Source organism: Athene cunicularia (genome assembly GCF_003259725.1).
Source record: "Athene cunicularia isolate RWA chromosome Z unlocalized genomic scaffold, athCun1 chrZ_part1, whole genome shotgun sequence".
Taxonomy (NCBI): Eukaryota; Metazoa; Chordata; class Aves; order Strigiformes; family Strigidae; genus Athene; species Athene cunicularia.
The window spans coordinates 26,296,358-26,319,036 of NW_020799142.1; the positions used below are offsets into that span (position 1 = coordinate 26,296,358).

At 50.7% G+C, this 22,679-nt stretch overlaps 1 protein-coding gene across 9 annotated transcripts in view; it reads right to left on the reverse strand.

Moving 5' to 3' along the window:
• CNTFR (ciliary neurotrophic factor receptor) overlaps window positions 1-22,679 on the reverse strand; it is a 197,828-nt gene that overhangs the window by 69,678 nt on the left and 105,471 nt on the right. For all 9 annotated transcript variants that reach the window (XM_026865928.1, XM_026865933.1, XM_026865934.1 and 6 more), the window contains one exon: window positions 17,343-17,424. In XM_026865928.1, coding sequence (XP_026721729.1) covers window positions 17,343-17,424 — 82 coding nt within the window. The remainder of the gene's footprint in view (window positions 1-17,342; window positions 17,425-22,679) is intronic.

The window sequence follows — 22,679 nt, forward strand, 5'->3', positions numbered from 1 at the left end:
AAGAGACAGGAATCAGTCACCATCACTCACTTCTCCAGGCAACACTTGCACTTCTGGAGCCTAGTAATGATTTCAAAGCAGTATTAATAATAAGGCAACCATCTACTCTGCCCATCAGGGGTTGTATTAACAATTAAACCAAGGCCTCGGGATTTGCCTTGGTTATAACGAGATATTACATTTTCATTTCATGCCTTTCACTCCGAAGGATCCTTGAGCAAAGCCAAGCCTGGAAACAATCACTGGCGCGTGCTGAGTCGTGGCACAGCTGCAGAGCTGCAGCCCCGACAGTCTCACAGAGCATCTGCTGGGTGCAAGCACCTCTGGGGTGAAAGAGGGCAAACACATCAGACCCATGGTACATGGGAAAGAGCATCGCTTCCACCAGAGACAAAATAAATCCCTGAGTGTAGCTAAACAGGCACTGCAGACCATGACAGGACACCAGGACAGAGCTCCTAGACCTTGAGCAGAGCTTGAAAGCAAGCTCCAGCTTGGGGCTGATATGGCTGTGTCTCTGGTTATGGACTGGAAGGTTTAGCTGAGTCACAGATAATCGACTGCAGGATTGTGGTCCCCAAAAGCTCTCTGAGCTCCTCATAGGGCTCAGCACTATTTGAGAGCTATCTGAGTACTTACTCTACAGTCAAAGAGCTATTGGGGGTGGCACAGCCTTTTGCAGCTGTCTCTGGGCATGTAGGTGAGACAGGGTCTTCTGTGCACTAAGTGGATGATCCCTACAGTGAGATGTATGTCTACAAGACAGCAGGAGACTGAAAGCACATTGCTTTGGGGGCATACACACAGAGGTTTTGTATACCTTCTTCTGCAGATGCACACAGATGCAAAGCACAAGACCAAAGCTGACAAGAGATCATACCACCTCTGAAAAGAAAGCCTTAAAATAAAAAGGACAGTAAGCTAGGAGCTCTCAGCTGTGTTTCCCATTTCCAGCAGTAGCACAGAGTGCTTTCAGAGGAGGGTCCATGCAACTCCCTGGAGGGTCATAAACTAAGCCAGCCCCTGCCTGGTCCTGCTCCCTTGTTGGTGCCCCATCCACCGGTGTCCAGCACCCTTTCCTAAACCTCTGAAGAAGATGCTCTTCATTAAGCAGCTGAGCACTTCCAAGCAGCTCCCACTGGCCAGCTGGTGGCAGAGGCTCCAGGTTCATCATGCAGAGCCCGAAACAACTGTGCCATAATTTCTATTCAATGTTAGCTGCCTCTCCATTTCTGGAAACACCTCCCCCTCCACAGAGCCTTCCCTGCTTGTCTACCATCACTATTCCCTCTCTGCACCACTTTTATTGCCATCCCTCTGACTGAACTCTCAAAAGCAGAGAGCAGTGCTGCTTTTGGGCTCTGTGAAATGGGAGCTCAGCCTGCCTTTGAGAGCATCTCCTAACCTCCAATTACTGATGCTGCTGTTTCAGAGAGCCATCAGGTTGGTGGTTGTTTTTTCTCTTCCCTGTGTTGGGGATGATGAGCAAATGTTAGTTCAGGAGCAGACACTCATTCAGCTTGATTTGAACTAATTGCCCATTATTTCCTAAATTTCAACACTTAAAAGCTTCAAATGTCTTATTGCAAAACAACAGCTAAAAGGCCAGTTATGTTCATTGACTGAAATACAAATAAACGTGCCCAGCTCTCTAGAGAGGTCTTGGGTTTGAAGTAGAAGATTTTAGGGAAGCGTATTTTCTGAAAGTAAGATTATACAGAAGCTCATAGTGTCTAGAGCTCCAGCTATCTGAAGGCGCTATTGAATTACAACTATTATTAGCACAAGAGATACTTGAATTCTGGAATTTCTGTAAAACGTTTTGAATTCAGGTTCTGAAGCATTTAAAGGACTTGAGAAAATATCTTTGGCTCCAAGTCAGCAAAGCACTTAGGCAAGCCCTTAACTTTCAGCATGTGTTTAAGTACCCTGCTGACTTGGGGCTTTTAACCCTGGCAAAAAGAAAGCAAAGAGGAAAGAAAAGCCAAACAAAAAGTTCTGGTGTGCGTGGAAATCTTCAGGCAAGCCGAAATAATATGGGAATCTCCTCTGGAAAGTAAGAAAACAAAAAGTAATAGGGACTTGCTTTAAAATTAAATGCTAGAGGAAGCCTGCAGGGGGGAGAAAGACTCCCAGAACAAATGGAGTATTTCAATGTAGCCTAACACTGGCTTTGCTCTCCTGCCTCTTCAGCATGCTGAAATTATTTATTGCTGAAAAAAAAACCAACCCAAACCCAAAACCTGCTTCCCCCTCCCACTTCCAGACTAAGCATGATGGGAGAGAGAAAAATCTTGGCTTTGGCAGGGAAAAAAAGGTCTCTGAAATGAATTGGCTGTGAGAGGCTGTCTCCATCAGGAGGGAGGAAGAGGAGAAGGGATGAATGGTAGTAAGGAGGAGGAGGAGGAAACTGCCCACAGGCAAGAGCCTGCAAACAACCGCAATGCTGCCTTCAGGAGATGGAATATGAGAAAGTCCTTAAGGAGAGAAAATAAGTGCAAATCTATGCACACACGCATGGGAAGCAGCTACAGGCAGCAAGCGGCTCTTGCCCTACCTCCAGCTTGAGGCCATGAACAGAAAACAAACTGAAGCAGAGCAAAACGAGGATGCTCTGCAGCCCACCCAGGGAGAGCGACTGCCAGCTCATGGGAGACAGTGACTGGGAGAGCGGCCGCCTGCACGGGGACAGGCAAGAGGAGATGTTCTGGCTCCTTGGGCTCCAGCACTCACAGCCCCCTGCGGCTCTGGCACAGGCAGAACAAGCTCAGGATGCCATGAAGTTGGAAAATGCTGCTTCAGCCTCATCAGGGCAAAAGTCCAAACTTAAAAAAATTCTTCAATAAAGATTAAAACAAAAACCAAAAAGACAAAAAAAAAAAGGGGGTAGGGGGGCAAAGTTCTCTTCTTCAGAAGGAAACGAAAGGGTTTCATGTCTTTTAGATTTTTTTCAAAACCTCTCCACTTTGTTGTAGAAAGGGCTTTGCAACCTTTTTCTTCTTATGGGGAAGGGTGTGTCAATTCAAAGTGAAGAACCTGAGTATTTCTGAAAAATACCAAAAAAGACAAACTACACCCCTTCACCCTACTCAAAGTTCTATTTTTTTTTTTTTTTCTTCTTTCCACCGACAGAGAAACATTCAGATGTTGATGGGACTTCATTTTCCAATGGAAAATTGCTCCCCTGAGGATTTTTCCCATCAATCTCTCACAGATTGTCAGCAAGCACTTCTCGACAGAGATGCCCCTCGTGGGGAGCACAGGGTCCCAGCGCAGGGGATGGAGGCAGCTTTTCCCGAGCACTCATGCTGCCACACTGCCTGCAGCCCCCCAGGGATGGGCACCCTGTCACCCATCGCTCTGCACCAGCACTCAGCAAGAGGCAGCTCTCACCTTAATGAGTTGACAACTCAAACAGATGAGACAAATGAGGAGAGCATCATTCTTGCTATCTTACAGATGGACCTGAAGTCCCCAGAGGAGATTAAATGACTGGTGCAAGCGTGTGCAAGTTGTTTGCATCAGAGCTAGGCTCTGATTTTCCTCTTCCCCTGTGATCCTATGGCACCTGGTACCTTGATGCCAGAGTTTGGTTGGGCTCTCCTGACCCTGCTGAAATACAAACACCCAAAGCACAGAATTCATTTGAGCTGCTGTCTTTTTATTCATCTTGAACTCCTGGTACGTGCCTTGAGATGCCAGCACTCAGGTGCTGCAGTGGTGGTTTATGGGGCTATGAGACGGTGGCTGTGTTGTACAGTGGTGACTCCTCCTGAAGCAGCAAAGCAAAACGCCTTCCATAAATACTGGTTACACTAAAAAACTCCTTAGGGCTAAGTAAGTTAAGAAAAATGGCCCAAACTCACTGGAGGAAGGAAAATACAATTAAATCAACTAACAGCTCATATCCACTAATCCCTTGTGCTACTGGGCCTGTCTCAAATGTCTCTGCCTGCTGACACCCACCTCCCACTGCTCTTCCAGCCCTGGCACTGCCTTTCCCAGCACCCTGGCAAGGCAGCAATGCATGTGTGTTGTGTGTGAGAGAAAGCCCACCAGAGTCGGGGCTGCCAGCACACAGTCACAGCCCGAGTGGGACCTGCTGGCAATGGGTTGTGCAAGGACAAATTTAGGAGCTGCTCACTCAGCCCACAGCATGAATTAGACATTCAAGGCTTGCTGGAGAGTTCAGTAAGTACCAGGTTAGGAGACACATTTGCAACATCATACAACACGTTAAAAAACTGTGACATGCTCTTGGCTCTCGCTGTGTGGTCTTCACTCTTGACCTGTGATTTAGGGCAGGATGAAGAATGTAATGGGATTAAATCTGCCTAGCTAAACCCTGAAATTTTCCTTCTGGGTTTATATCCCAAAATCCTACTCATAATCAACAGAAGGATGCGCAAGGCCATCTCTTGGAGCTGCCAAGATCAAAACTGTAAAAATATGGAGAAAGGAGTGCATCACAGATACAAAACCCATGGATTTATAGAGCTCAGTGGAAAAGATTTGCTCAGATTATGGAGAGAGATGGGCAACTTCACATGGAGGGAAGGTTCACCAACACTAAGAAAGTCTGACCACTGGGTATATCTTGCTCAGATAGGGCAGACACCTCCATTCTCAAATGACTGATCCAACCCCCAACCTCCTCTGAATTTCTTGGGAGCAAGGCATATCCCACTTCCTAAACAGCACTTCTTGGTGTCCCAGGGGTTACAAGGGTGCTGCAGGACTTGGATGGCAGAGCTGGGAGCAAAGGGAGCACATGGAGGTCCCATGCTTCAACACCTCAAAGTCCTGGTGGGCTGATGGACCCCACGCTGACCTTGCTGCCATGCAGGAGACATAAATAGCACCTTTGATAAGGCTAAGTCAAGACAATGCCAAGAACTAGGGAAAAAAAAAAAAAAAAAAAGGAAAAAAACCCTCAACCCTGCATAAATGTATAAACAAATATTGCTTCTAAAATGACAGCTTCTGAAGTCCCATGTCACTACTGTTCCTCCAGGATTTTCCGGTCTCCCATGCTGCCAATGCAGCCGCTATGTAACTACACCTACAGGCAGCATGAAAATGGCTGGAGTGATTATATTGCAATGCTTCACTGCTTCCCTGAGCTGCAGCTCCCTCCTCCACTGTTGGAAGTGAAGTATGATCAATGCTAATTAATTAAGGGCCAGAACTTGCCAACCATGGTCACACCGAGTTCACTGGTGTTTCTTGAATATTCAGGGCTCACTCTCCATAAAAGTGAGGATCAGTCTACAGCAACCTGGATTGAAAACAAGAGAAACTCTCTTTCCAAACTGGGAGGGATGGATGGATATGTCTGTCTCGGGGCCAAGAGCCAGAGGAAGACCCAGTGCGCCTGAGCAGAGGGAGATCCAGTGCACCACAGCTGTAAATCAGCATAGCACCTTTGACATGATAGGAAAGGCAGTAAGGCAGCTTGCAGGCATCCCTAAAGGCTCTCCACCAACAGAAACATGGAGCTGGCAGAGCTACTGCACCTGACCAAGACCAAGAGGGGGATGTCTGCAATGGGTCCAGCAAGAGAGCACAAGCACCCTTCAAGACCAAGGAGGAGCAACATCCTTCCTCTTAGCACACAAAGGACTGTGCCCTGCGATGCTGGGAGAGGGTAAGGTAAAGACTGGGTATTATTAGGCAAAGCTGGGGAGGGTCTTCAAGCACAAAGAAGGCAGAGAAGAGTCCCAGTAAAATGACTTCCAGGTGGAGCACCAGTGGGAATGGAGCTGCAGCTCGCTAGCAAGTGAGCTTGTGGCCATTGGCAAAGGTCACGGTTCCTCCCCCTGCCAAGAGCCTTATGTGATGCTCTGAGAGCTAGGAGGCACCAGTGCGGCCTGGAACTCCTGAGCTGCCCTTACTCTATGCTGCACAGCAGGGATCCCCACCCAAAGGAAGAAAAGACAAACTGAAGGCCCTGTGCTTCCCACTACAAAGGTAAAACTAATTAAGTCCGCTGAGCATAGGAACGTGGATGTGATCACCAGCCTGGTGCCTTGCTGCATCCCAGGTAATCCTACATCCTCTCCCAACAGCAGGAGTCCTGCAGAGCTCAGCAGCCCCTTCCCACTCCAAATAATTCGATTTTCATGCTTTGCCCCAACAGCTGGCACAGGTTGTGGCAGGTCTCCGACTCCCAGTTATGGCCAGACACGGAGACTTGTGAAACTGCAGGGTGAGAATAAGGCAGACAGACTTTAGCTTCTGGATTTAATGCACTCTCACTCCCATGTGCCTCAGTTTCTCACTTGCACAGCATGCTGTCAGCTGGAGCAACCACACGGCAGTGCAGGCAAGGCACAGACCTGCCAAGGCTTGTGGCTTGGCTGGAGTCAAGAGGCATTCTGTGACTCATTCTACAATCTCAAGTTCACAGCTATGGCTGGAGACTCCCCTGGGGAGCGCTCTAGGCTCGGCTTACTGTTCCCCTGAGAGACAGTTTGCACATAATGCGGATGGTGAGCAGACCTCGCCTGCCTAGTTGGAGATAATCTGCACGGGGACAGATACATAGACATGGGGTTACCAGGACAAGCCCCCAACAGTGGCCTGCTGTGTACATGATCTGCACCACGCAGGTTTGTGTTGTGAGCTGCTGTACTGCCACTCACAACAGGACAGAACCCTGATCCCCCTCTGTAGCTCTGTTACCTTTGTGAGCGATGCCCAGCAACCTCCTTGGCTTTATTTCAGTTTGGATCTTGGAGGCAGCAGATGCAACCCCTGCAAGCAGCACAGACCGGCAGAGTACAGAGAGGACCTCTCTCCAGAGAACAGAAGTGCACTTAGGCATAACAAAACATGCATTCCCCACCAGCTCTCCGCCAGCAGAGCTGTGTTATCCAGCAGCGCACCCAACGCCTGGACATCAGAAATACATGCACACACATGCACACCTCATTACACCTTAGCAAATTCAGCAGGAATCAAGCAAGACACGCTACATGCTGCAGCTCTGCTAACTTGCGCATACCAGTCAGCTCCTCAGTGTGATGGTGCTGTCTCTCTTCTGCCTACCAAGCACACAGCTCTTAGCTGGCAGAAGTCATACAGGCTTCCAGCCTTGCAGGTCAGTGTTTTTCAGCACTGGCTCTGCAGACCTCTGGCTGCTTTGCAACACTCCAGAATAGATAACTAAGAAGAGCCTGGCTACTGGCAGATGGCTTAAATCTGCTAACACAGATCTGCACTGGGGAAAATGCTTCAGCCTTTGCAAACTAAAACAGCTAGGAAGGTCAAGTGTGTTGAACCTGGCATGAAGGGCAGTGCATGGCTCTGCCAGCTATGTGCATCCTGTGGTAAGGCTCTGTCCCATCCACAGGGAATTTTGCATCAGGAGGTAGATGTGTCTTGGGAGGGACTCGTCCTGCACACAGGTGCATGCAACTGTGAAAGGAAAAGTTTTGTCCTGAGTGGAAACAAAGTCTGTTTTACCTTCATGCTGTGAATCACATACACAAAGCCCCTTCCCCAACACCAGCCTCCCCAGTATGGCTCTAAGCAAAGAAAGGAGGTGCAATGAGGCTTCAGGCTCCTCAGCTCCAATTAGTGCCTGGTGGCAGCTAAGCCTAAATAACAATCTTTCCCAGCAAATCCTACACCAAGAGATCAATGGTCCATACACGGGACTAATACCACTGTAACCCCTCCTGTCTCCACCACTGTCGATTGCTTTGTGGTTTCACTTCACTTCTCTGCCTGATTGGTCTTCCTGGAACACTCATTACAAGGTGACACACATCCCTTCTCCCCCTCTGTAACAAGCACGCCAGAGCCCCCCCCTCAATCCTTCTTCTCTTCCTTTTAATATGCCACAGTTATATTGGCTTCTCTGTGTGGATCCACTCCATTTAGTGCTGCCCAAGACTGCTTATCCTGAAAGATGTTTTTTTCATCCAGAGGACAGACTGCACGTCTTGCAAGTTGTTCTTCTGTTTATCTTTTACACTCCAGCATCTCCCACCTGGATTAGGGATCTGGGTATTAGGTATTTCCCTTTGCACAGAAGCACAGCATCTGCCCAGAGAAATTACTCCCACCCCCCAAAAAAACCCCAAACAAAACCCAAACAAATGCAAACAACCACCTTGGATAATAAAGGGTTTGTGCATGTCATGTGCCAGTATCTGCTCTCCTGAGCATGCTTCATGGTTCCCTTGCCCTGTTCCCACCCTAGCAAAATCCTCTTCCCAGGAAGCAGACATGATGATGTCTAGCCTCAGTGTCTTGCTGTGCCTGTGCTCCCATTATCCAGGGCTTTGCTTGCTCACAGACGTGTCACAGGTGACCTGAAGACAGCAGCAAGTGACTCACTGCATACCCAGCACTACTGATGGATGTGAAGGACCTGAACATCTCAGCCCCAGCCCTGCCTGCCCTTTTGGTCCTGGGGTCTGACACACACAGCTCTTCTGACACGCTCCAGGGATGATTTGTAGCACCCTCTGCTAAGGTCATTGGCTCCCGCAAGCGGTGCCCCGATCTGCTCCCAGAGCTGCAGCACTTTGATCTTTCAGCCTGACCAGAGATCGTCTTTACAGTCCCAGGGCAGTCTCCAATCCAGGACTTCAGACACTGGAAATGCTTCAAAAGGGATAAATAATGAGTGGCATCTTCACTCCAAGTTCAGTTGTGTATGTGTCTATGAACAGGCTGGTGGGGACAAGGCTACTTTGGAAATGTGAGATGGCTGGCTCCCTCGGACAGCCACATGTGACTTCCAAGGCAAGACTCTTCTGAGCTTTTGGAGGCTAATTGAAACCAAACCCCTGAAGCACTGAAGGTTTTCACTCCAACTGTCACTTGTTTATGCTATCTTTCATTTCTGGAAGCCTTTAAGAATGTCAAAGCAGGCATAACAAACCAGGCATAACCCATGAACGAGGACTGCTACCTCCTTCACCAGAAGTAGCTCAGTGCTAGGACAGGACATGGCCCTTCTTCAACAGTTGGAGCTCAAGCAAAGAGTAAAGCCCATGCCTATTCCCCACATGCTGGGCTACCCCTCAGCTCCCCGGATGTGAAAACTTGTGCCAATCGTATTTTGGCTTCCATGAGTGTTTGGGGGCTCCCAGCTGCTATGACAATACCTCAATTTACAACTGAGCATCAGCAGAGGAAGCAATGCTCCCGCTCCACACGGTGGGATTATGCCATCCCGAGACAGCAATGGCCTTTATCCAAATCCTTCCTCCCATCCTCTCCCCAGCAAGAAGGGCTTGTCCAGCAGTGGGTTTCAGCAAGGATCTGTTGGCAAGGACCCAGCTGGCTTATGCAGATGCTCCATGAACCAAGTGCTGCTCCCCATCTCATGCTATCCCCTCTGCACATCCACACCAGCAGGTCCTGCCTCCTCCCTGGGGGTTGTGGCAGCTTTGCCCACGTCAGCAGTTAACCCCCAGGGCTTCATCCTGTGCCAAACGCTCTCCATTCAAAGCTCCTCTGGGTGGACTACAAACTCTATTCCTCCTTCTTCACTGCTTGTTAATATGTTTAATGAAGTCTAAGAGACTACTGAGACATGGTTTTCCTTGCCACCCACAGAACTAATTAATCCTGGCAGACTGTGATCCTCCTGGTAGCTTCTTCTCACCACAGCTGTGAACCATTTTCATGAGTTTTCTGGGATCACAGGCTTGTCCAAAATCTGCCAGATCCACACTTTTACTCTTTAGTTATGTTTTCTTTTACAGCTTTGTGATCTGCTTCAATACACAGGAGTTGCTACCAAAAATATAAACACTTCCATTGATTGCATCACAGATGTTGCCAACTAGATTTCCTCACAGGCTCCTGGATAGCTCATGTGGGCCTGGGAACAGATTTCCACTTTACTCCAGAACCTAATCTCCATTTCAAATAACTCTTCCATTCCAAGAAAGGGGTAAATTCAGTGCAAGTACCTCCAGACAGACTTGTATAGCAAAAGCAGGCAGCTTCTTTGCAATGTCCTTTGCATGTCTCCAAACTTTGGTAACTTGCAAAAATCAGGTCTTCAAAGTCCTGAAGCCATCGAGATGTATTCCCTCTCACCTAACTGCCAGTCCCTCTATTTTTCTTCCTGACCTCCTGCTCGCTCCTCCACCTGTACTTTAAGAGCATCTCTCCTCATGGATCCAACAGCACTTTACACAACGGGACCTCAATCTCACATTGACCTGCTGCTCTTTTCCAAGCACAAACTTTAGGCAAGAGTTGCGAAATCTCCAATCCCTGTGTGACAGGCACGAGCTGTGATCCTGCAGCATGCTCCAGCAATACTAGCCACCCCACCTCCATGCATGAATGACTTTCTGCAGCACAAAATTAAAGACACTGCATGGAAATCAACCCTCTCAATTGCCCACCTCCCAGGCAGGAGGAGCAAGCCAGGGATGTGCTCCCCACAGGGCTATCCTACATGGCTGGCTGGACCCCCAGGGATGTTCAGCTCAGGGACCTGCGGGGTGACGATGCAGCAGGCAAGGAAACACAGGCACTAAAAATAGGCTGTTTGCGGTAGGGGCTGACCACATTTATTAGCAAGCCTGTGCTCCGTCTGACCACAAGGTCAGCCTCCGAGAGCTTGGCCATAATTCACTCTGTGTCTGGGCAGGAAATCTACTTGAGCTCAGAGGGATGTCCAGTAATACAAAAAGTTGTTCCAGGACCTGGGGCTATTTTTGCTGCTTTCTTTTATTTTGCAGACAGAGAACCTTTTGGGAGATGCATCTTATGCTGAAAAAAAAATTAAAAAAAGCAAACCTCCAAGTGCTCTGGAACAGACAGGTTAGGTACAAAAAGGACAGGGGGTGCAGAAGTTTGTGCCTGTTTGGGTCTGGAGTTCTTATCAGACAGACTCACCTTCACCATGTAGGGCAGGGAAGCAGCAGGGAAAGATTAAAGCAGCAAGGGGGACCCTAGACCCTGATGGGCTCTTAAATGGCCTAACAGCCTGCAGCTGAGTTTAATGGGTTGCAGCTGGGGTGTCATTGCAGGTGGGGTGAGTTGCTGTCTGTGCTGCTTCCCTGCAGCTGTGGGCTGGCAGGGAAGATGGGGAGGCAATGGGGAAACCACCACGGTAATGAATGCCCAGGGATGGAGGTGTTGGACCTTCCTTGCAAAGACATCAGTGGGCAACTTGAACTACAACTGGGTTGTACCTCTAGCCAGCATGGGATAGGCCAGCAGAATGTCCTCCAGCAGATGAAGCAATCCTACTGGGATAATGCTGGTCCCCAGTGGACAGCCACGAGCTTGTGCTAGTTTAGCTCTGAGCAGCAATTAGCAAGGCAAAGGGGGCAAAGAGTGGATGCCTGCCCTTGAACGGCAGCCTTCAGAATGATTTAAGCAGACTCTGTCTTGTGGAGAAGCTTGAATCCTAATCGCTGCACATAAGCCGCCAGCACTGGAGCCTTCATGTGAGGTGTAATGTGTCCCCAGTGAGTCAGGCTGACTCACCCGCCAGGTACATGAGTTGCCTACAGAAGTGAGATGACTGCTGGGGCGAGGGCAGAGGTGCAGGCAGTGCTGCTATGCCATGGGTGCTGCCATCCAGGGATGCCTACACCTTTGGCAATGTCTTCCCCCGCTGCCCTCCTGCGTGTATCTTTCCCCTCTTGCAGCTCCAAGGCAGGAGCATCTGCTCATGACACGCCCCAGGACTGAGGTTTTCTGGGTACAGCTGGCTCCTGCAGACTATGTGAACACCAGCATAAACTGAGCTCATTCAGACTGAGCACAGACTGAGCTAAGCCCTCCCCCTGACTTTGACTCCACTAAGCAAACACTGATAACATCCTTCCAATGCCATGTCCTTTTATGGATCCAGCACCATGCCTTGGTTCTGGCTCTCCACAAAGCAAATTTTAAAAGCATTTGGCTTTGAGAAGGCTTGCCAAGAGTGAGGGATGGTGTAGCCGGTAAAGGCTACCCCAAACCTTGCTTTCTAATGGGAGGGAGGTCCTAGGAGTGCTCTGAAACCAGCTCATACACTGAATGGGGCTGCAGTTTGGAGCAAGGCTGGTATTTCAGCCAGCTGGATAATGAGAGCATCCAGAGTTATAACAGAAAGGGTTAAAAAAATGTAATTGCTAATGGGAAATTAATTGTTAATGGGGAATCATCATTGCAGGAGGGTGTTCCCAGTGTGGCCCCGCAGGGATCTGTTTCTGGCCAATTGCTAATCACTCGTCTTAACAATTATTTTGAAGGCAACATAAAACTGTTGCTGGCAAAGTTTTCCAGTGACACAAAGACTGATATATATAACAGAAAGGATGAGTCCATCGCACGCAGAGCTCTGGAACAGTTAATATACTCGCCTTCCCTCAGCAAGAGCATGGTGTGTTATGCAGTCAAACACAAGTCCATTCATCTCCAGTGGAGGAATGCAGGTCAGACTTGAAGGCAGGGCTGCAACTTAGGGAGGACAACGCCAATAAAGGCCTTGGCAGGAGCCACCCAGAGATGAAGTACCAGTGTGCTGTGATGAGAGCAACACTTAGCCCAAGATGCAAGGAGGTGTCATGGGAGGTGGGGAGCTGCTATATAATGAGGAGACAGAGCTTCCTCCTGCACTGGACCCCAGCCTGAGCACAGATGAGGCTCTGTGGGGAAGCATGTACCATCTCCAGGCTGCCAGTGTGTGCTGGCCGCTCAGCACACACTCAGGCAGTCCCTTTGACCTTTCCTTCCCCAGCGAGTGCTTGCGCCTGGGCAATTACAAAAATTCCAAAACACTGCTGCACATGCATCTTGCCCTGAGGAATGGGTGAAAAAACAACACATGACAGATGTTAGTTATGTCAATTAATGCATGACTGAAGGACACTCCAATAGCATGGGGAGGGGAGAGAAGGGAGGGGTCCTTCTGTATTTTTATTTGGAGAGACTACTCATTCAGGGGTGTCTTAGGTTGTAAGGACATCTTCCCTGCGCACCCATGGGCACATGACCAAGCCTCGAGACCCAGGTAGCCCATCACACCACTTGAATCCATACACCTTAACTGAACAGCATTTGCACAACAACCAAAACCTACCCAGATATCTGCAGACCAACCACACATTCCTGCACGAACCTACAAACCATCTCCTACGCAGAAAACTCAGAGAACACTCCCAAAATCAAAGCAACTAGTTTAACTGTGCCAGGCAGATACCCTCAGGAGTTGCATGGGCTGACTGATGTGGAAGGAAGCAGAGTCCAGGAAGAGCTGGTTGCCTCCCTGTCAGCCAACAAATGCCACACAGAGAAGGTTGGACAATGTGGGGAGGGCAGAGAGGGACATATCTACAGTTGGGTTTGCTTTGAAAAGCCAATTTGCATGGCTTTGCGTGCATTTTGAAGGCTTTTTACCGGCCAGGCTTTGTCTTAGCTGAAATGTGGGCAGCATTTCTAACGAGACGCATGCAAACTGGAGCTCCTGGGAGGCCTTGCAGCAGAACTGATTGCAAAAGATTAGCGGCTTAAGAAAGCAAGAGAGAAGGAAAAGTAGTGAAAGAAAATATCTCTTTCTCTTCCTCGGTTGAGGAATGATGGGGGCTAATTGCTTGTTGCTGGTGAGAAGGAGAGGAGATAACAGCTTCTGCACCCATCAATAAATTAACCCCGGCATGTGGCATCTGAAACACATTCATTTCCAGAGACGTTTATTTCTTTGTCTCTTCTCCTGGGTGAAAACATAATTATTGTTTAAACATGAGTTAATTCAGCAAGGTGAGGATCAATAAAGCAGAATTACTCCTCTTTTAAAAGCAGAGAAATCTCAATCTGGGACAGATGTGGACATAACTCTGGCAGGGCTGACAGATGGGGAAGATGGTTTGGTCATGGCGGGAGCCTGAGGAAGCAGAGATCTCTTTCCAAGACTGCTGTAGCCCTTGGGTCTACTGGGAACTAAGCTAAGACCAGCCATGGGCAGTCATGGCAATGAATAGAAAGAGCTGAAATCACCCATGCATGTATACTTTATGGCCTGACACACAGTTAGGCATCTCCACCATGTACACACTTCCCAGATAAGGAGCTTTGGCAAAGTCTCAGGGCTCATGCTACGGCCTCTCCCTTTCCTTTGAGGGTGCCCCAGCCCTGCCAGGGAGAGGATCTCTGCATCACTGATACCCCTGCCAGGACTGCTCACACAACTGAGCCCCTGGCCAACCAAAAGTACAAGTGTTGCAGCAGGCAGCATCACTTCTGTGCTCTGCTGAGCTTTCCCCATCACCTTCCTCTACTCTGAAATAATTCAGCAGCAACCACTGCCTGAAGAAGGAAACACAGGAAGGAAAATTGAGCTACGCACAATAATGGGAAGGGCACCAGGATCTTCTGTATGGTCTTCAGCCAGTTCTGCCTCCCCTGTCCCCTCCCATTTCTTCTTGTAGCTCCTGACCATCTCTCCATGCTGGCTGGGAACTGTATGGATGGGGACAGCCCCATGGGTGCCCAGGGCAATGATTGTCTCTGGAGGTAGGCTGTCCCTGATCCAACAGCCCTGTCTGAAGCTGGTTTACTTTAGTGCTTACCCATGCACTGGGGGGACATCCCTGCACCACTTGCTCAGTCAGTCCAGCCAGAGGGCCAACGCACCACCCTACACCAATCTATTCTGGCAGCTAACCATTGCAAATCTCATCTCTTTCTTCCCTGCTTCCAATTTTACCCCATGCGCTGCCTTTTCCTTTGTTATATTCCAGAGCACTGAGGTGGCCGTTCAAAACGATCCGGCGCCAGCTGCCCCAGCTGGGCTGGGAACGGCGTGCGTTCAATGCAGCGGCAGCGATCCCACCCACACCGAGCATGCCGCTGGAGCCTGCCAGAGCCACCCAGCGTGAGGGGCTGAGCAGCACGGGGTGATCAGTTCAGCAGCAATGGGATTAGCTGTCAGCACACTGTGCAACTCCCAGCTGGTGGCAGCGCTGGCGTCTCCAGCCGCACCCACAGTCCAACCTGGCTGCCCCAAAACATTGCAACCAAAGATATCATGGTGGAGGTGGGCTGGGAGCCATCCCTGTTTGATGGCTTGAATTACTCTGGGAGTGAAGACACAACCCTGAGAAATCAGGGGAGTGGCATTCCCCACCCGCAGCCAGCCATTCCCCTGGTTGGGGTGACACAAGAGGCTGTGCTGTGGGAGAGCCCCTCATGAACACTCTCTTTAGCTGCCTCTCTGCCTTTTCCTGCAGAAAGACACCCAAATCCCACTGCTCGAGCCAGCATGTTAGTGCCACTCTCCGAGCATCCCCCTGGGGCTGCCCTGAGTGATGGCTCTGGTCTCCCACTGCCCGGTGCCCACTCCATGGAAGTGACGGTGCCCAGTGGGGTGGTGCAAGTGTAACTTTAGCAACCTGCCACTGATGCAAAGCAAGGGAGCTCTGTGACCACAGGGGGGGAGGTACCCAATGCTTGACCTCTGAGCCCCTCCACCCTTCCCCCCCAGCACTGGGGAGCATCCTGGGCTCCCACATCCCAGACAAATGCATCCTTTGCTCTGCCAACTCCAAGGAGAAGGCCCAAAGATGAGCAGCAGAGGGGTTAATGCATGAGCAGCTTCACCTCCACCAAGCCTGACTCTGCTTTTATTAATTCATGTGGCACTTCGCAGGACGCTCCAGTAATCACCAGGGTGCACGTGAAAGCCAGGAGCGGGTGGCCAGGCTTGCTGCGTTGTGCTCGTGCTCATCTAACAGCTTGTCACATCCTCCTCACTCAAGTATTCAGCGCTAATGCATCTCTTAAAGTGCTTCATGAGCTATTAAAGTCGAACGTGCCTCAAGTGCACAATAAATGGACTCCATGCCAGTGTTTTCCCCCCACTCCACCCAGTCCCTGCCACCAGTGGGATTAACCCATCCTTCCACCCCATTCCTGCTGTGCTTTCTTTCCCAGACTGAGTGCCTGGCTGCTGGGGTATGAGCCCTAGGGTTGGCTGGTGAGGGGAGGCTGCACTGGGGCAGGGGGTGACCTCAGGGTCGGGGGGATGGAGCACACCCTTTGGGTCTCCAATGTAGGGCAGAAACTCCCTGACTTTACCGGCATGTGTGAAGCCTCTCCAAGGCAGACACGGTGGGGTGGGCAGGAGACCTGCTGTTCCAAAGTCCCTGCCCAGAGCATCTCCCTGTGCAACAGGTCTGGGCTGCCATCCCCACAGCATGGAGTGAAGCAGCACAAGTGCATCCGAAGGATGCTCTGGCAGCCTTGACACTGGGTCCTTCAAGGCTTCCCAGGCAGTGATCCTGCAAGCACAGCAGGACCAAGCAGCACTGCTTCTCTGCAGAAAGCATCACACCACCACAAGCATCAGACAGCTCAACATGTAAATGCTTCAAGCAGGCACCCTGGGAAGGTGCTTGGGATGCTCCTGTAACACCATCTAGCAAGCTCTGTCCATGTCCAGAGAATGGCTGTCCCCATGTGATGGGGATGTGTTGCTAAACCCCAGCTGCTTTGTGTCCAAGCTGGCAGCTTCCAGCAATGTAAACCCACCCAGCTGGATTTAGGCAGTTCAGTGGGGCACTCTGGCTCCTCAATCCCACAGAGCCCACAGATGCACACATGTTCTTACTGGAGTTAATCATCAAAATTCCCCTGTATAATCCACTGAAAGCAACTACAGCCAGGCTGACTGCCAGGAAAGCCAGTGAATTTTGGAGGTCCCACATTTTGTCCCATTTTTGCAGGGCTGCCATAGGTGACCTTACAGTGGGACCCAAGTGTTCCCCCTTTCTGCTTCTGTCTCAACCCAGGATCATTTGGGGGCCTCCAGCTCCCACTGCCACCAGTGACTCTAAAATATAGTTTCTCTAAAGCCATCGTTAGGGTAAGCCCTGAATCCTCTGACAACCTGGAGAGGAGAGACCCAGTGGTGGGTGCAGCTGTGTGGTGGCAATGGGGACAAAGTCACACCAAGGACATGAGAGCAGGACGAGGCATCCATCATGGTCATGGTGTAGTGTGTCAGGGCATGGAGCCGTCAGGCTGCTGCTTCTTCCTACCTCTTCATGGGTGTGTTGCACAGGATAGTGTGCAGAAAAGGGGGAATGAAGGGATGGGAAGCAGTGCCCTCACTCTAGGGGCACCCTTGGACATTCAGGCATAGGAGCAAGGTGAGGGGCGCCAGTGGACACTGGGGGGATGCAGGACCAAACCCCATAGCAGTGGGCAGGAGGTGATGCATGTGTCACTGAGAGGAGAAAATGATAATGTTCAGAAACATAGTATCAGGAAAGCCCAGAGTGTTCACCCAGCTTGCCCCAGGAGAGAGGCCAGAGGATCAGCATTCACATTTTTTGGGACCCCCAAGGTGGGAAAGGTGTGAAGAGACTCACCTTGCTGGCTGTGTCTCTGGGCATAGACGACCACCACTACAGCGAGCACGACGCAGCAGGCTGACGGGACAGGGTTAGCCATCTGTGGAAGCAAACACAGGCAGAAGCAGTCAGGGTTTGCTCCAGGAGACCTCACATGTCGCATGCTTAGAGTGGTTTCCTCCTGGGCTGCTGAAGGGCACAATGGGACCGCAAGGAGATGGCCACAAAGCACGACTTCACCTCAGCCGTGAGGGAACTTGCTGCAAAATGAGGCATTTTGCTGGTGCATGCTTTGTCATTCAATAGCCTGTGGCACTTTCCATGACACATACCAGCACAACCAGGTGCCTGGAGGTGACAACATGCCTTGCACAAATACTGTATTTTCCTCATCTCATTTTCAACATTTCCCTTAAAAAAGTCAAATGCTGGTGCTGGGCTCTCCTTGGCAGCTACAGCATCACCCTAGGAGCAGACATTGCCTGCAAGTGGGTGACAGAGGTTTTTTGAAGAGGTGGGAACACAGTCAGACACTTCACAGCAGCAGCCAGTGCTTAGGATATGCAAGATGCAGATCCCAGCACAGGCAGCTGCTGCTCTGGTGTGGCCCCTTCTTGCTCTAGCACCCAGCACTGTGTTGTTCACCGGCCCAATGCAACAGCAGCAGCATTTCTGGGCGTTGGAGGGGCAGTGTAAACCTCACCAGTGTCTTCTCAATGACTGATGGGTGGAGCATGCTGCCTCAGCCACCTGCCATTGACACCCTGATAGGCCACAGTCGCTTCCCCATCTCTCTGGGCTGGGAGAGGGGCAGAGGCTGCGCTGTCCTGGTGAGCCGTGCCATGTTCCAGGGGATGCTGGGGTACAGGGACGTGTGGAGGAGGAGACAGCTAAGAAGGCAGGTGGGTGGAGATATGCTGGGCTTTAGGGACAATCAGGGAACATCCTGCTTGCACTGAGTTTAAACAGGAGTGGACAAATGGCAGCAACAACCGCAAGGATGCTCTCTACAGCCCTGCCAGGCTTGGAGATATCTGAACACTCCTCTTCTTGCAGCCAGGGCTGGTAGAGAAGATCAGAGTTGAGAGGGAGCTGCGGGGGACAGCAATGGGAATGCTGGCCCACCCGCCAGGAGGTAAACAGCACCATGCATGAAAAGCAAATTACACCTTCAAAATCGTTTAAACCTCTCTAATCTTCAGCACCGTATCGGTAACGCGTGGAGGATTGCCTTTTAATCTAGAACATGAGTATGGGCTCGTTAGCCAGATGGCATCCATTTAAACCTAAATAAAGGGGAAGCTGTACTGGCCAGAGAAAAAAAAAACAGCAAAACATATTCCATTACCCAACACGGCTGTTGCAAGAGCCCAGATGGCCTCAGGTTCGCAGCAGTACATAAGACTTTGCAGGGTTGGAGGGGAACGCAAAAGGGGCTGGGAGAGATGTCGTAAGAAATGTTTGGGGTGCAGCAGGACCAGCTTGGCCGCAAATGCCCCTCAGGGGCAGGGATGCTGGAGTAGACAGTGAGTCTGAAGATGAGGAGCCCAGAGATGGGCAGAGAAGGGACCCACGGCCTCGCTTCTGAATTTGCAGTTTTAGGTTTGGACTGTGAGAGCTGGCAGCGAGAGCCATCCCCCGTATGCTGCGGCTGCACAGCACAGACACACCAGCCCCAGACCTCCCTCCCAGCCCAGCCCCAGCCCTTCGGTCATCTTGAGCAAATTGCTCACTGCCTCCCCCCGTGCCTCAGTTTCCCCGCCTGTAAAACAGAGATAATGAAGGTGACCTTCCTTTGAAAGCCCTGTGTGAGGAGCACTAAGTGCTAATTACAACATCGTTATCATTTGCTCTGCTTATTCTTTCCTGCTCCTCTTTTTCCCCATGCCTGCTATCCACTCTGCCTCCCCCATGTCTCCCCACCGTGTCTGCACGTGGCTCCTGCTGCCACCCCACCTGTGTGCTGGCTGCCATTGAAAGTGGCAGCTCAGGGAGTGGGTGACGGCCAGGACTGGAGGTAGGTGGCCATGCCCCGGGCACCTTGGGAGCTGCCTGCAAACCAAGAGCCAACTTTTTCTACCAATCCTAAATTCACTTCCCACTGAATATTCACTCCCTACAGCCCTGGAAGTTTGTGGGTGGCATCAGGAGTTGAAGCAGCTAAGAAACTGCACCAGGGCTGGAGCCCCCCCCTGCACTGCAGTCCAGGTACCCCCAGGTAGTGCAGCCATCCCAACTCTGGACACAGTGGCAATGATGGGAGGCAGGACAGGACCCTCTCCACACCACGGAGGTCAGCCTGCTCTTTGAAAAGCGTGAGTTCTGCTCATCGTAGCCCTCTGGCTTGTGCTGGTGCAAATATCATCGCCAACTATCACACTCTACATCTCAGTCCTGCCAGGGAAGAAAGCCACCTGCCCTCCCCTGCTGCTCCTCATCTTATTGATTGTTAAAATAATTGCTGCTGCTCCTGCCCTCATGCCTGGCAGCCTCACCCAAGACCAGACCAGTGTGGAAAGAGGCACCACAGTTATGTGGCAAGGGACGGTTCTTGTCCTGAAGCACCGACAGTCTCAAGGGTTATGGTGTTTGTCTATAGCTGGAGAAAGAGAGGAGGGACCCAGCTGAGGTCCCTGGGGACTCTGTGGCACATCCAGGACACAGAGGCTCCCAGTGCCAGCACAGAGACCTCACCGCTTGGTACTTTCACCCTGCAAAAGCTCATTTCTTTTCAGAGATGAGCTCTGTCACCAGGCAGGAGCCAGACCTATTTTAGTGCGAAAAATCGAGCCAGAAAACCAACTTTTTCTCACTTGAATTGCAATTTCCCATGCAGTATTTGCTTTGTTTGACTGTTTTGCCCAAAGCCATGTTGTTTTTTTTCAAGCACATAACAAAACCTTCGCAATTTCTGCAGATGCTTTTAATGCAAATTTCCATTTGCTGTATTTGCTCATTTAATGGTTTCTCTAGCAAAAGCCAGCACCCTGGTATGCAGACACACGGGCCAGTGAGCAGCAGCTCACCAGGCGTGCAGCTCCCTGGGCTGCATCCCTGCTCCAGCAGGGACCAGTTGCAAGGTGACAGTGGGGAACCACATTTATTACACAGCAAACCCAGCAGTGGGAAACTCAATCTTCTGCAGAAAAACAGGTTGAGGAATATTTGGGTTTGACCTTGTAGTGAATAATTTCTTGGCAGCAGAGAGGAAGGAGGAGCCTGGGCAGAAGTGAAGGGAGGTGAGGGGACACACAAGATGCGGTGGCCCAGCAGCTCTGGAGCTGGAGATGCCTCCAGCAGTCTTCCTCGCTGTCCCCAGCTTCTTGTTTTGGGCGAGAGCAACTAGTTGATCCTTCCCTGCCTTGTCCTAGTGGTTAAGGGTAATGAGGACATCAGTCATGGTCACTCTTATCAGAAGACATGAGTATGGAGCCCTCTTGGTCTAAACCAAATGTGTTTCCAGTCATGCCTTCCGAGCCAGATCAGGACTGTGGCCAGACTTACATGAAGACAAGCCCAGAGGCTGCCACTGCAAGCAGGACTGAAAGGGCACTGCAATGTGATATTAACTGCTCTGGTGTGATAGGGTGAGTCCCAAGGTGGGCAACACGAGCAAAGGGGGTAGATAGTGTATTCAGCCAAAAAGTAGGATGCCACCATCTGCTGAACAGTCCAAGTGTCCTCTTCTGAGCAAGCAGAGAGATGGATCCTTTCCAGTTCTCCCTCAGAAAGATCCTTAGAAAGTGGGGATGCTCACTGGTAATGGGGTATCAACTGGCAGCTGAAAACAGCAGTTCCAGGGCAGGGCTCTCCCCAGCTGGCAAGGGATGTGGGCTGCACCCCAGCTTCCCCCCACAACTCTCACCTGCCACAGCACCCTCCCAGCAATAACAAATAAAATCTCATTCTGGAAGTGTGTGGCTCCCACAAAAGAAAAGTGGTAGCTTTAAACGCTAGTGTTTCCATGACAGTCTTCTGTCGGGCAGTTCCTCACCGGGTGCTGTTACAGGGCCTGGCTCTTAAGTGGTAACCCCAGGAAGAAAAAAGCTCCATTAAGTTGTTTCCTTCCTGCGTGTCCCCCTGCAGCCTTTGCCCAGAGCCTTCCAGAGGAGCTCTGCAGTGCCTGTACTGAAGGCTCCCACTATAGACATTACTGTGTGCCTGTACTGCAGACAGTGACTATAGACACTATGGTACAATCTCTACTGCAGACACCAGCTGCAGACACCATGGTACGCCTGTACTGCAGACACTGACTGCAAATGCTCTGGTATGCCTGTACTGCAGACACCAACCGTAGATGCTCTGGTATGCCTGTCCTGCACACACAGACTGCAGACACTATGGTACACCTGAACTGATTGTGGACCTTACAGTACACCTGTACTGCAGATGCTGACCGTAGATGGTACTGTACAACCGTACCACAGAGGCTGACTGTATACACTGCAGCACACCTATCCTGCATTAAGAGGTCACAATCTACCTGTCCCCAAGGTGTGACGGTACGCCTGTAAGTGAAGATGCTGACTGTAGCCATAACAGTGCACCTGCGCTGGAGACACTTGCAGCAGACACCTCCTGGTCCCCAGCCCCATGGAAACACCCTTATCAATGCCATCCTCGATTGCCCAGCTCATCCCTTTGCTAGCAGAGATCCTGCCACAACTTTCCCCAGCCCCTGGGGTGCCTCCAGTGAGATGCCATCCATCTTGGAGGGAAGTACGTGTTGCTGGGATTAGCAGTGAAGCACCACAGTGGGCAGGACACGTTCCAGACCCGGTTCTCGCAGGGGCTGCACCACTCGTGGGCAACACTGTGGGCAGCAGGGCAGCCCTGGGAACAGCACTTAGGTGCTCAAAGCACTGAGTGCCATCTCCTCCCTTCAGATCACCCCTAATAGCAAGGCGAGGGAAAGGACAAAATAGTTGTTGCTTAATGCGGTACACTTGCTAACAGCCCTAAAACCTCCTAGCCTTACAATGCCCCGTCAGCACTAAACTCCACTTTGTTGCTTAAGAGGAGAAAAAAGAGGGACTTTATCATCTCCTTAATACATGTTATCAGAAAGCCTTACCTGCAGAGTCAGAGCCCCTGCTACTTGAAAAGTCTTCTTAAATCTAATTTAATCCCCCACTGTCAACAGGGTGATTAGCACTGCTCCCCTGGACCATGAGGGCCACAGGGATGACCGAGGCCAGCTGAAATTAATTCGCTCATGGCTCTTGCAGACTGCAGCTTTCCTCCCTCCATCTCCTCCCTTTCCAATAATGAAGCGTAGACTCTGAGTGAGAGGATGCCCTGGAGGAAGGAGTCCCCCACAGCAGAGCCCCTCCATCACTATGCCTCTGCCAG